This window comes from Bombina bombina, chromosome 2 (assembly GCF_027579735.1).
Source record: "Bombina bombina isolate aBomBom1 chromosome 2, aBomBom1.pri, whole genome shotgun sequence".
Classification (NCBI taxonomy): domain Eukaryota; kingdom Metazoa; phylum Chordata; class Amphibia; order Anura; family Bombinatoridae; genus Bombina; species Bombina bombina.
This window is the reverse complement of record NC_069500.1, coordinates 83466532-83482055: the sequence shown is the minus strand read 5'-3', so window position 1 is coordinate 83482055 and position 15524 is coordinate 83466532. Positions and strand designations below refer to the sequence as shown.

Below are 15524 nucleotides of genomic sequence, written 5' to 3'. Positions count from 1 at the left end.
AAGTTGTATGTTCTCTTTCAATCATGAAAGATTTCAGTTTCATGTCCCTTTAAACTCAGCTCTGTATACTTTAAATGATGTTTTTGGTTTACCTTTAAAACTTGCCTTACTGTAGAGAAGTATTGTAATCTACATGTTAAAGCCTCTGTGATCATACTTGTCCATGGTGGGCTTAGCATACACAACCCCATTACCAATGATTTCTACAAGCAAGGCTACTCTTGCTACAAAGAGCCTACCCACATCTCTGCCAGCTATAGGTTTTAAATCAAGGGTTTAGGTCCCCTCATTTTATAGTAAATGTAGGCTGTTTTGTGAAAACCAAGCAAAAAGAAATAAAACATAAAACTGAATTTGTTTTTATCATTTTCAATAGGTAAAAGTTTCAACAGGCAAATGCATATATTTCAAATGACAAAATAAAGTTAAAAGAACTGTTTTTAAATAATTTAATACTCTCCAGCAGGTAAAATGGTACATTGGAAAGACATTAAAGGTGAGTACAGTAAACTGTCCCTTTAATCCGCATGATAACCTTAGGTATATGACCAATTACATTTTTGGGGGAAAAATAATAATATCCCTGTTTTGCTTTGAGACATCAATCAGTCGGGTTGCAATAGAACCATTTTCCAGTGTTCTCCACAAAAGATTTTGCCAGTCGGGTGGCATTATGAAGTAGCCGGGTGGGGGCAGTGTAATATTATATTATATCATTTTCTGCTATCCAAAGCACAAATTAATTGTATAATTTAACATAAATGTATTTAATGATCTTTTGTGCAATAAAAATTGAACATCTTTAATATGAGATCATTTTAGTTTAAAGGGACACTGAACCCAAATTTTTTCTTTCGTGATTCAGATAGAGCATGCAATTTTAAGCAACTTTTTCTCTTGCTATCTTTATTTGAAAAAGAAGGCATCTAAGCTTTTTTTTTGGTTCAGATTACAACACTTTTTTTATTGGTGGATAAATTTATCAATCAATAAGCAAGAACAACCCAGGTTGTTCACCAAAAATGTGCTGGCATCTAAACTTACATTCTTGCATTTCAAATAAAGATACCAAGACAATGAAGAAAATTTGATAATAGGAGTAAATTAGAAAGTTGCTTAAAATTTCATGCTCTATCTGAATTACAAAAATTTGGGTTCAGTGTCCCTTTAATGTTGGTTAAAATTGTAGCCGGGTGGTCAGTTAAATCAGCCAAGTGGTGCAACCGCTAAAGAGTTCCTGGGGAGAACACTGATTTTCGTTACACTTGCCGCGGCTCCAGGAAGTCACATGCTGAATGTGCACGTAATATCCGGTACGCTTTACCAGACTTGGAGTCGCTGCTCTGCAAGGGATCAGACTCGCTAAGAATAGTTAAGGCACACAAAAAGTTGTGACTGAAACTTTATTTCATATCATTAAAAGACGCATAAGCTATGTGTAGCAGACATGGGAGTAGAATAGCGTAAGCAAATGTCTGACGCGCTTGCAGGGGGCGCAAAATGTGTCAGACTTTTGCCTATGAAATAAAGCTTAAGAATTTAAATTTTGAACTTTGCACTTTGAGTCGCGACTTTTTGTGTGCCTTAAAAAAACTGATTTTGTATCGCCTTTTAATAGCAAACAACAATGTCCTGCTCAAGTCAATGTATGTGACAATAAAAACAGCAAAATGATCTCTTTTTTACCAGATATATTATAGCAAACTAAAAAAGAACAGCAGCAACAAAAGTATAATTAATAAAGTTCTGAAACAAGCAGAGAAATATTTGTATTTATTGTTTATTAAAAGTGACACTGTATACGGTTAGTACCAAATCCATCCTTTATTTCCAATGTAATACCTACCCTCATTGTTCTCTAGCTGTTCAAGTGGGTCTGGCACACTCCAGATACAGAGCCTCCCAGAAGAATCTCCCTGGATTAGAAGTTTATGGAATGATGCTCTGCGCCCATAAAAAAACCTTGTGACCGGAGGGCAGATCAGGAGCTGTAGGATAAAAATAATGAATCATTATGTATGGGCAAAACAATGCTTGTGTACTCGCTGCTGAAATAAAACCTCTAAGCTTAGAATCCAGTGAGTGATACAGAAGTATTACCAAGTACATTAGAGGGATACTAAAACACACAAAACACAACTTTGCATTTTTTAAAACATTATATCAAGTTCTTTAAATAAGCAAATAACATCTATAAGCTAATATTTGTTTACCTGTAAATTGCTGCTGAAATAATTGATTCTGCCAAACCCATATTTTTTGTAATTATGCAGACGAATTGCCGAGTTCTACAGAGGTAGAACAGTAATGAGTCCCGCATGCGCATTAGAAACTGCTTTAGACAACGCATGCGCATAGCTCACTCCTTTCCTCCACTGTCAGCTGCCGTGTCATCAAGCCCTTGCAAGATGCGCTAAATGAGGTAATCAAACACGAAGTGCTGTCGTACGTGAATGCCCATAATTAAAAGGACAGTAAACTCAAAAAAAATATTTCATGATTTAAATAGGGCATGCAATTTTAAACAACTTTCCAATTTACTTTTATTACCAATTTTGCTTTGTTCTCTTGGTATTCTTAGTTGAAAGCTAAATCTAGGAGGTTCATGTGCTAATTTCTTAGACCTTGAAGATTGCCTCTAATCTGAAAGCATTTTTTTTTTTTTAATATAATGTTTTTTATTATTATTAAAGGTCAAAAAAGAATATACAGAAATAAGAAAGAAAAGGGAAAAACAAAAAGCTACATAATCAATGTTACAATTATGTCATTTGGAACCAGAAAGCATGAAGCAAACATACAGATTAGATATACATAAAAACAAAATCATAACCTTTTCAAATATTAGATATTTAACTTTTCTTCCTTTATCACAATGGTCATTAACACGAGACTTACCCTAACTCATTGTTGTAAGCCTAAAAAAAGACAAATCTTTACAGTAATAAATGACAAATTTGAGTAGTCCAGTGTAAATTTTAAGTAATTTCAACCTTTAAATTATTGAGAAAGGTGGAGCCACCTACAAATTAATTGTCAAATTCCTGACCGGCTTCGAGGAAAGGTTTTTAACTTTTAAATTTTTCTAGGGGGGGCAAAGGAGGGAGGAAGAAAAAAAAAAAAAAAAAAAAAAAAAAAGGGGGGGTTTGCATCTTAACTCATATTCTCTAATGGTGATAGTAGCTGATTCTGTATATTGGTGTTTTTATAGTGTTTAACAAAATCTAACCACTTTAAATTAAATCTATTTTGCTGCCGTTCAGAGTTAATTGCATTGTCAAATTGTTCTATTGTATATTGCCTTTGTAATAAAAATGTTAAATTGTTTATAGTCGGTGTATTTTTTTAAGGCCAATTTTTAAGAATGAGATATCTTCCACCCAGAATTACCGTATTACAGAAAGCTCTATTTACCAATCTATCTGATGTGTCCAATAGGAAAATTATGTGTTGTAATTCTAATATGTGTTTTGTAGCTGTCACCTTAGTTAACCAAAATTGTACGCGTTTCCAAAACTGGTTAATTTTTGGGCAGCTCCAAAACATGTGGGTTAAGTCAGCATCGGCTAAAGAGCAACGTGGACATACCCTTAGACCTTGTGTCGACCATTTATTTATTTTAGCAGGCGTAAAGTATATCCTATGTAGAAGTTTTATATGCATTTCTCGCCAGCTTGCCGCGAGTGTGGCCTCGTCCAGGAGAGTTATGCTTTGTTTTACTTGTTCCCTGTTTAGGTCTACAATCGTTGTTTGCCATTTTGAACAAATCTGGGCAATATTTAGTTCCCCTGTCTTAGTAATAATCATATTATACCAGTATTTAATAGAGCGTTTACCTGCCTTAAATAATGCTAACCCCATTTTCACTCCTGGATGGCTCCATGGGAGCTTATTATCTTCTATAGCTTTAAAGAACCAATGTCTCACTTGGAGGTATGCAAAAAAGTCCGCATTCTGTAAATTATAAGACTCTTTAAGACTCTCAAATGACATTATACTCTGTAGATTAGGTTCTCTAAGTTGTGTTATATAAATAAGTCCTACAGTAGTCCATTTCCTAAATACTTGACTGCTAATACCAGGCGGAAAACGTGGGTCACCTCTAATAGGGAGTAGATCTGAAAAATGGGGGTCACTATCTACTCTGCGTCGTATGTCTTGCCATGCAATTATAATATGGTATAGTGATTGTTTATTTTTAATACTCTTTGGAATTACTTTTTTAGGACAATGCAGAAGCGCATTTAATGAGAGGGGGTATACTAAATTTTGTTCTGCTTCTGTAAATGCAATATAGTTCCCACCCGTAACCCAATCCATTGCGATTTTTGCAAGACTTACACTATTATAAATAGCAAAGTTGGGTAGTGCCAATCCGCCATGTTGCCTTAGTTGTGACAGTTTATATAATGATATTCGATTCGCGCCCCTCCCCCATATAAATCGTCTTATTAGTTGATCTAAACTATTAAAATACTTTTTTGGTATAATTAAAGGGATATTTTGCATTAAGTATAATATCCTAGGTAAGACAATCATCTTAACTACATTGATTCTTGCTGTAATTGAAAGTGGGAGATTATCCCATTTCATCATCTCAAATTTAATTTTCGCAAATAGAGGTAGGTAATTCAAACTAAACCAATCTTCTGGATTGACACTGATCTGGATTCCTAAATATGTGATATATTGCGAGGCTACTTTAAAAGGGGGTGTGTATTGGTTTTGATGATGTTTACTCAGCCAAAGAAGTTCTGATTTGGATATATTAATTGTATAACCTGAAAAAGAACCAAAGTCTTTTATAATTTCCAAAATTTTAGGAATTTCAGTCTGGGCATCCTTTAAAAGTAAAATCAAGTCGTCTGCGTAAAGTAAGAGTTTAACCGGAATTTTGCCTATCTTGATCCCCCCTAAATTATCCCTTAAAGTAACTGCAAGAGGTTCAATTGCTAAATTAAATAAAAGTGGTGAAATTGGACATCCCTGTCGTGTTCCAGACAAGATAGGGAAGGATGTGGTGTTTGAGCCGTTAACCATCAAAATGGAGGTTGCATTGGTATATAAGGCACGAATGCATTCAAGAAACTGATCTTTGAACCCAAAATTCTTCATAGAGCAGAATAAGTGGTCCCAGATAATAGAGTCAAATGCTTTATGGGCATCGACTGCCAGAATGGCGGAGTTTTGTTCACTTTTATTTTTGACATCTGCAAGGAAGTCTATTAATAGAAAGATTTTGCGTATGTTTGCTGACATATTTCTCTTAGACATAAAGCCGACCTGATCTTCATGTATTAACGGACTCATAATTAACTTCAATCTATCTGCCAAAATTGCAGTAAATAGTTTGTAATCAGAGTTTAATAATGAAATTGGACGATAGGAGTCTATTAATTCAGGGTCTTTCCCTTTTTTTTAGGAGTAGTATTATTTTTGAGACTGCAAAGTTAGGAGATGGAATCTTATAGTTAATTAAATAGTCATTAAATAAGTCCGTAAGTACACCTATTACTTCGTTTTTAAGAATTTTATAAAATTCTGCTGGTAAAAGGTCAGGTCCGGCAGCTTTATCCAACTTAAGACTATTTATTGCGTTTAAGACTTCCGAATCTTTAATTGGTGCATTAAGTTTTTCTAAGTCTTCAGCCGAAAGCTTAGGTAATGTAATTTTTTCCCAAAAATCCTGTTTATTTTTTAAGTTAATATCCGCTACTGAGTATAGGTCCCTAAAGTATTTGTAAAATTCTGCTTTAATTGTATCAAGATTCAGTATTTTTTTCCCATCAATATTAAGTGATTTAATGTGACGAATCGGTTTCCTGTCTTTTACAGATCTCGCTAGTAACTTCCCTATTTTATTTCCAAATCTATAGAATCTACTTTTGTTCTTCAGTTCTTGGATAGCAAATTTTTGTGATGAAAAAACTTCCCATTCTTGTTTAGCCTTCATATAACTTTGCCAGTTAGTCTGTGTATGGGATGCAATATATGCATTATATTTGTTTTTTAAATAATTTGAAATTTCAGTCTCTCTTAAGTATAGCTTTTTCTTAAACCTAATAGTAAATTTTTTAATTTCTCCTCTGGCTACTGCCTTAGCAGTTTCCCAGAAGATCTCTTTCTTATGCATATAGTCTTTGTTCTGTTGAACATATTCATGCCATATAGCAATGAGTCGGTTTCTAAATTCCAAATTGTTTGCTAAGTAACGTGGGAAGCCGTAACTCTTTACTGGATCGTATCTATCTGTTTCCCACCGTGTCTCTAGTGATAGCGGGGCATGGTCTGAAATAGTGAAGTTATCTATTTGTGCTTTTATTTCTAAGTTAATAATTTTGTCTGACCCTAGAAAAAAGTCTATCCGTGAGAATGTCCGGTATTTTTTAGATTCACAAGTAAAATCTCTGCTATTAGGATATAACAATCTCCAGATGTCTTTAATATTTAGTGCGCTAGCAAATACTTTAAGAATCCTGGAGGATTTTTTTGGGATCTGTTTAGCTTTATTTCCGATTGTCTGTGATCTATCAATATTGTTAAAAACCATGTTAAAGTCACCTGCAACTATAAGATTCGTATTTATAGAATCATGTAATTTTAATTTTAATTTTTCCCAAAATTTTACATCTGGCACATTTGGGCCATAGACATTACATAACGTAAGCATACGTGAATTTATAATGATTTTCAAAATAATAAATCGTTCCCCTGGGTCTATCTCTTGCCCTATAATTCGATAGTCTAAATTTTTGCTGATTAAAACTGCAACCCCCCTTTTACGTGTAGCACATGAGGTATAAATAACTTCACTAACCCAGTTAACTTTGAGTTTCTTGTGTTCTATTTCAGTCAAGTGTGTTTCTTGTAGAAGTGCAATATCCACTCTTTTATTTCTAAGGTATGTCAGAATCCTCTTTCTTTTAACTGGGCTAGTGACCCCTCCCACATTCCAAGAAATTAGTTTTAGGGTTGCCATTTATGATTTATTTTGAGACGGCAAACCAACAACCGAACAGATAAAGAAAAAGAAAAAAAAAAAAAAAAAAAAAAAAAGGGGAGCAAAATAAATTCTGGCCTCCTTGCCCCTCCCTCTGACCTGAACCTTTATCTTTAATAGAACATAAGTATTTAAAGTATTTAAAGTAAAATGGGCTGTCCTTATTTTCAACCATTTTTTCATTTTTATACAATTCTTAGCCTTAATTATCTTGTTTATTATATGAAAGTAAAATAAAGTTATCCAGCTTGCCATACTAGTAGCTGCCTATGCACTGGTAGGCAAAAAGCACAAAAGACAAGAAAAAAAAATAAAAAAAAGGAAAACTTTCTTTGTTTTTTAATGATTACCTAGGTTGAAACTTATTCAAAAATGCCTTGGCTTCTGTGATTGTTTCTAGTGTAGTTGTCTCATTATCCATATAGATCTTAATTTTAGCAGGATATATTAAATGTGCAGCTAAGCCCATGTTTATCATACTTGTACAAAATGGGGCCATGCCTTTACGTTTTGCTGCCGTCTGGGCTGAGTAATCTTGGAAGATTAGAATTCTATTATTGTCAATCTCTAGGTTTTTCATTTTTCTGAATGCTCTAAGTATTAGTACTTTGTCCTGAAAGTTCAAATATTTAATTAGGATAGCTCGTTTCTGGATAGTATTTTCTGACGTGTTTCTAATAAAGCCTACACGATGTGCTCTTTCAACAGTAAAATTATGCAGTTTAGTATCAATCTCTAAACTTTGTGGCAGAGTCACTGAGGCAAAATATATTAAATCCTGAAAATTTGTGGTTTCTGGTAGACCTACTATTTTTAAGTTGTTCCTACGTGATCTGTTTTCTAAGTCTTCTATTTTATCAGTCATTTCTAAGATTTTTATATCATGTTGTTGTATAGAGAGATTTTGTTTAGTCACAGAGTCTTCAGTATCTGAAATTCTCGATTCAATTTCTGTGAGTCTAGCTGTAAAGTTTTTCATTTCTACTGAGAGTGTAAATAGCTCTGTTTTGATATGGTCAAGTTGGGGTGAGAGAGATAATGCTACTTGTTTAGAGATTTCTTCTATATCATCTTTAGAAATATTTACAGTGGTCATTTCAGATCTAATATCGCTAATATTCTCAATACTATGTCTGGGCTTTCTATCTTTGGGTTTTGCTGGCATTGCGTGTGATTTAGGTGCAAAATATTTGTCCATGTGTCAGAAAAAACAGAAATATTACAGAAGTAGGAAAGTAGAATATGTGAAAGTGACAGAGTGTGTAAAGTGTCAAGCGTGTGTTTTATAAAGTGACCTAGGAAGAGAGAGAGAGAAGGAAAAAAAGAGAAAGACAAAATAGAAAGGAAAAGTGCATAAGTGTATCTAGTATGGGTAGTTGTATTGCGTGTTAAGGAGTGTTCTCCTATGTGAGTTTGTGAATATGCAATGGTCAGCAATTGTCATCTACTTCAGTGAGATTTATGACTCAACTACTCCTCCCTTCTTCCTCTTCTACAACCTAAATTCAAAGGGTTACTTTTTCAGATATATCAGTAGGCCTAACACTCTAACATTCTAATAAACCGATTGGTATATACTATATATCCATCAGAGCAGAAATTTTTAAACATTTTTCAACATTTGGTATGTGCTGCATATCTATCAAACCAAACCAGTTTACAACATTTTTCAACATTTGCTATGTACTATATATCCATCAGAGCACAATATTTCACCAGCTATGTGAGGGTGTAGCACCCGCCACTGAGTTACTGGTCAAAAAAAGGAGTACAGAGACTAAAAAAAGAAAAAAAAAAAAAAAAGAAAAAAAAGAGAAGAAAAGAAAAGCAAGGGCAAAGAAAAAAAAAAAGTTCCTTTCCGTTCTCTCCCCTTTTCAGTAAATTTCAGTAAGTGTCACTGAGATCCTAAGTGCGCCAATCAGTTCCGATCACTAAAGAACGATCAGCTGTAACAGTGTAACATTTTGCTATTGGCCAGAGCAAGCCACCAGATGATTTTTAAATTCCACATTCAGTAATTTTAGTCATTTATGCTTTAGGTGTTATTCACACACAAACAAAAGTAATTTCTCCTTGTGTCTCAGTTCTTTTGTTAATGTCAGTGACCTTGCGGCATATATATAACGGTTAATAATAGAATCTTGGTACGTCCTTGGGACACATATGCATGGGTTTGTATTAGGGAACCAGGAGTACCAGTAAAGGCGCCCTTGTAAGCAGTCTAATCCAATGGCTGTGGTATGAGGGGGAAGAAAATTAACAGCGCCAACTCTTTTCAGGCGTAAACTTTTATAATCAAAAGTCATCCACTGACTGGCTTTAGGTATATAGGTTCCCACTGCATACCTCGCTATACCTCGCTATCTTCACCCTGTACCAGGTCAGGGACTTACTTCCATTACTTTTCAATCCCCAATATACAGTCCCGGCCAGCCCGCCTCTTACCTTCACCCTGTACCAGGTCAGGGACTTATTACTTGTCGGATGGAGGAGGATCCTACCTTCCAGAAATGCCAGGTTAGGCAGCTAGCGGTGGCGGTGTTGTCTTGAGTCAGGCCGCTGCCCCTTCAATGTTTCCAGTGCTGCTTAGAACATAACTTCCTCATTGGGGGCTTCCCAATCTTTCTGCTGCAATCACGGCTCTTGTCGCTCAGTCTGGTTATTGGGTTTCTGCCTTAGATCTCACCTCAGATCTCACCCCGCCGTCAGCTGACAAGACTTGACAAACGGCCGTAGCAAACCGGCCTCTGGCTGCTCCGCGACTTCCACACACTCAGGCGAATTACAACGCCCAGGTCCTGGCTGTGGTGTATGAAACCACGGCCTATGGCAACTTGGTGTGTCGGCGTGTTCGTGCTGCCTTAGTCGGAGGAGCGCGTAGTACACCTGCGCTTCCTGCTCCTCCCACCGGAAGTCTCCAATCTGAAAGCATTTTGACAGTTTTTCACCACTAGAGGGCGTTAGTTCATTTGTTTCATATAGATAACGTGCTCAGGCACGTGAAGCTCCTAGGAGTTAGCACTGATTGGCTAAAAATGCAAGTCTGTCAAAAGAACTGAAATTAGGGGCCAGTTTGCAGAGGCATAGATACAAGGTAATCACAGAGGTAAAAAGTATATTATTATAACTGTGTTGGTTATGCAAAATTGGGGAATGGGTAATAAAGGGATTATCTACCATTTTAAACAACAAAAATTCTGGTGTTTACTGTCCCTTTAAGAATGCGCATGCGAGCACCCCTTTATTAATATTTAAATACATGCTTCAGGGCTGATGTGCGATTAGCTAACAGATTTCAATGCAATAACAGTGAATCCAAACTAATTCACACAGATACTTTTGCATCTATTGTTTTGCTTGGCATTTTTATAAAATCATTGCTAATATTTTCTATATATTTTGGTTTGCATAACCCAAATATATAAACACAGTTGTTATTATATTGTCTTGTATTAGGGAATAGATTGGCAAATTATATCATCACACTAATGTAGCATAAATTTGCTGATCACCGATTTATCATCACAATTTTTTTTAGCATTGCAAATTGTCTGTTCTCATCATTTTCATTATTGGTTTGCTATTGTCAGTAAATTGCATTTTCTTTTATAAATCATGACTGACATTATCTTTTTCAAATTCTACTTTGGGGCAGATGCAAAAGAGCTTGATCACAGTTTAAAGGGATAGTAAAGTCCAAATTAAACTTTCATGATTCAGATAGGGCATGTAATTTTAAACAAATTTATAATTTACTTTCATCATCAAATTTGCTTTGTTCTAGTCTTATTTGAAAGTTAAATCAATGGCCTAGATTTAGTGTTTGGCGTTAGCCGTGAAAACCAGCGTTAGAGGCTCCTAACGCTGGTTTTAGGCTACCGCCGGTATTTGGAGTCACTCAAAATAGGGTCTAACGCTCACTTTCCAGCCGCAACTTTTCCATACCGCAGATCCCCTTACGTCAATTGCGTATCCTATCTTTTCAATGGGATTTCTCTAACTCCGGTATTTAGAGTCGTTTCTGAAGTGAGCGTTAGACATCTAACGACAAAACTCCAGCCGCAGGAAAAAAGTCAGTAGTTAAGAGCTTTCTGGGCTAACGCCGGTTTATAAAGCTCTTAACTACTGTGCTCTAAAGTACACTAACACCCATAAACTACCTATGTACCCCTAAACCGAGGTCCCTCCATATCGCCGACACTCGGAAAAAAATTTTTAACCCCTAATCTGCCGACCGCCACCTACGTTATCCTTATGTACCCCTAATCTGCTGCCCCTAACACCGCCGACCCCTGTATTATATTTACTAACCCCTAATCTGCCCCCCTCAACGTCGCCTCCACCTGCCTACACTTATTAACCCCTAATCTGCCGACCGCAAAGCGTCGCCACCTACGTTATCCTTATGTACCCCTAATCTGCTGCCCCTAACACCGCCGACCCCTATATTATATTTATTAACCCCTAATCTGCCCCCCACAACGTCGCCTCCACTTATTAACCCCTAATCTGCCGAGCGGACCTGAGCGCTACTATAATAAAGTTATTAACCCCTAATCCGCCTCACTAACCCTATCATAAATAGTATTAACCCCTAATCTGCCCTCCCTAACATCGCCGACACCTAACTTCAATTATTAACCCCTAATCTGCCGACCGAATCTCGCCGCTATTCTAATAAATGTATTAACCCCTAAAGCTAAGTCTAACCCTAATACTAACACCCCCCTAAGTTAAATATAATTTAAATCTAACGAAATTAATTATCTCTTATTAAATAAATTATTCCTATTTAAAGCTAAATACTTACCTGTAAAATAAATCCTAATATAGCTACAATATAAATTATAATTATATTATAGCTATTTTAGGATTTATATTTATTTTACAGGTAATTTTGTATTTATTTTAACCAGGTACAATAGCTATTAAATAGTTAAGAACTATTTAATAGCTAAAATAGTTAAAATAATTACAAATTTACCTGTAAAATAAATCCTAACCTAAGTTACAAATAAACCTAACACTACACTATCAATAAATTAATTAAATAAACTACCTACAATTACCTACAATTAACCTAACACTACACTATCAATAAATTAATTAAATACAATTGCTACAAAGAAATACAATTAAATAAACTAGCTAAAGTACAAAAAATAAAAAAGAACTAAGTTACAAAAAATAAAAAAATATTTACAAACATAAGAAAAATATTACAACAATTTTAAACTAATTACACCTACTCTAAGCCCCCTAATAAAATAACAAAGCCCCCCAAAATAAAAAAATGCCCTACCCTATTCTAAATTACTAAAGTTCAAAGCTCTTTTACCTTACCAGCCCTGAACAGGGCCCTTTGCGGGGCATGCCCCAAGAAGTTCAGCTCTTTTGCCTGTAAAAGAAAAAATACAATACCCCCCCCCCAACATTACATCCCACCACCCACATACCCCTAATCTAACCCAAACCCCCCTTAAATAAACCTAACACTAAGCCCCTGAAGATCATCCTACCTTGTCTTCACCATACCAGGTTCACCGATCGGTCCAGAAGAGCTCCTCCAATGTCCTGATCCAAGCCCAAGCGGGGGGCTGAAGAGGTCCATGATCCGGCTGAAGTCTTCATCCAAGCGGGCCAGAAGAGGTCTTCCATCCGATTGAAGTCTTCATCCAAGCGGCATCCATCCGGAGCGAAGCGGCAGCATCCTGAAGACCTCCACCGCGGAACATCCATCCTGGCCGACGACTGAACGACGGATGACGGTTCCTTTAAATGACGTCATCCAAGATGGCGTCCCTCAAAGTCCGATTGGCTGATAGGATTCTATCAGCCAATCGGAATTAAGGTAGGAATATTCTGATTGGCTGATGGAATCAGCCAATCAGAATCAAGTTCAATCCGATTGGCTGATCCGATCAGCCAATCAGATTGAGCTCGCATTCTATCAGCCAATCGGAATTTGAGGGACGCCATCTTGGATGACGTCATTTAAAGGAACCGTCATTCGTCGTTCAGTCGTCGGCCAGGATGGATGTTCCGCGGTGGAGGTCTTCAGGATGCTGCCGCTTCGCTCCGGATGGATGCCGCTTGGATGAAGACTTCAATCGGATGGAAGACCTCTTCTGGCCCGCTTGGATGAAGACTTCAGCCGGATCATGGACCTCTTCAGCCCCCCACTTGGGCTTGGATCAGGACATCGGAGGAGCTCTTCTGGACCGATCCGTGAACCTGGTATGGTGAAGACAAGGTAGGATGATCTTCAGGGGCTTAGTGTTAGGTTTATTTAAGGGGGGTTTGGGTTAGATTAGGGGTATGTGGGTGGTGGGTTGTAATGTTGGGGGGGGTATTGTATTTTTTCTTTTACAGGCAAAAGAGCTGAACTTCTTGGGGCATGCCCCGCAAAGGGCCCTGTTCAGGGCTGGTAAGGTAAAAGAGCTTTGAACTTTAGTAATTTAGAATAGGGTAGGGCATTTTTTTATTTTGGGGGGCTTTGTTATTTTATTAGGGGGCTTAGAGTAGGTGTAATTAGTTTAAAATTGTTGTAATATTTTTCTTATGTTTGTAAATATTTTTTTATTTTTTGTAACTTAGTTCTTTTTTATTTTTTGAACTTTAGCTAGTTTATTTAATTGTATTTCTTTGTAGCAATTGTATTTAATTAATTTATTGATAGTGTAGTGTTAGGTTAATTGTAGGTAATTGTAGGTAGTTTATTTAATTAATTTATTGATAGTGTAGTGTTAGGTTTAATTGTAACTTAGGTTAGGATTTATTTTACAGGTAAATTTGTAATTATTTTAACTATTTTAGCTATTAAATAGTTCTTAACTATTTAATAGCTATTGTACCTGGTTAAAATAAATACAAAGTTACCTGTAAAATAAAGATAAATCCTAAAATAGCTATAATATAATTATAATTTATATTGTAGCTATATTAGGATTTATTTTACAGGTAAGTATTTAGCTTTAAATAGGAATAATTTATTTAATAAGAGATAATTAATTTCGTTAGATTTAAATTATATTTAACTTAGGGGGGTGTTAGTATTAGGGTTAGACTTAGCTTTAGGGGTTAATACATTTATTAGAATAGCGGCGAGATTCGGTCGGCAGATTAGGGGGTAATAATTGAAGTTAGGTGTCGGCGATGTTAGGGAGGGCAGATTAGGGGTTAATACTATTTATGATAGGGTTAGTGAGGCGGATTAGGGGTTAATAACTTTATTATAGTAGCGCTCAGGTCCGCTCGGCAGATTAGGGGTTAATAAGTGTAGGCAGGTGGAGGCGACGTTGTGGGGGGCAGATTAGGGGTTAATAAATATAATATAGGGGTCGGCAGTGTTAGGGGCAGCAGATTAGGGGTACATAGGGATAATGTAAGTAGCGGCGGTTTACGGAGCGGCAGATTAGGGGTTAATAAGTGTAAGGTTAGGGATGTTTAGACTCGGGGTACATGTTAGAGTGTTAGGTGCAGACGTAGGAAGGGTTACCGCATAGCAAACAATGGGGCTGCGTTAGGAGCTGAACGCGGCTTTTTTGCAGGTGTTTGTTTTTTTTTCAGCTCAAACAGCCCCATTGTTTCCTATGGGAGAATCGTGCACGAGCACGTTTATGAGGCTGGCCGCGTCCGTAAGCAACTCTGGTATCGAGAGTTGAAGCTGCGTTAAAAATGCTCTACGCTCCTTTTTTGGAGCCTAACGCAGCCTTTATGTGGACTCTCGATACCAGAGTTATTTTTATGGTGCGGCCAGAAAAAAGCCGGCGTTAGTTTTTCGGGTCGTTACCGACAAAACTCCAAATCTAGGCCTATGTATGCTAATTTCTAAGCCCTTGAAGGACGTCTCTTATCTGAATGCAGCTGTTTTTCACAGCTAGAGTGTGTTAGTTCATGTGTTCCATATAAATAACATTGTGCTCACGCACATGGAGTTATTTAAGAGTCAGAACTAATTCCCTGAAATGCAAGTCTGTCAAAAGATCTGAGATAAGGAGGCAGTCAGCAGAAGCTTAGATACAAGGTAATTACAGAGGTAAAAAGTATATTTCTGTAACAGTGTTGGTTATGTAAAACTGGGGAATGGTAAAGGGATTATCTATCTTTTTAAGCAATAACATTTTTGGTGTTTACTATCCCTCTAATTTAAAGTGTTGTTTTATAATCATCCAGAGTACTATCATATGTGTTTCTTCTTACTATACCGTTAGACATTATTTATATATATATATATATATATATATATATATATATATATATATATATATACAGGGAGTGCAGAATTATTAGGCAAATGAGTATTTTGACCACATCATCCTCTTTATGCATGTTGTCTTACTCCAAGTTGTATAGGCTCGAAAGCCTACTACCAATTAAGCATATTAGGTGATGTGCATCTCTGTAATGAGAAGGGGTGTGGTCTAATGACATCAACACCCTATATCAGGTGTGCATAATTATTAGGTAACTTCCTTTCCTTTGGCAAAATGGGTCAAAAGAAGTACTTGACAGGCTCAGAAAA

At 36.4% G+C, this 15524-nt stretch overlaps 1 protein-coding gene across 1 annotated transcript in view; it reads right to left on the bottom strand.

The window, feature by feature from the left end:
• Nucleotides 1–15524, bottom strand: part of WDR7 (WD repeat domain 7) — a 1007279-nt gene that overhangs the window by 813896 nt on the left and 177859 nt on the right. Inside the window, 1 exon segment of the mRNA XM_053701142.1 lies at nucleotides 1847–1988. Coding sequence (XP_053557117.1) covers nucleotides 1847–1988 — 142 coding nt within the window.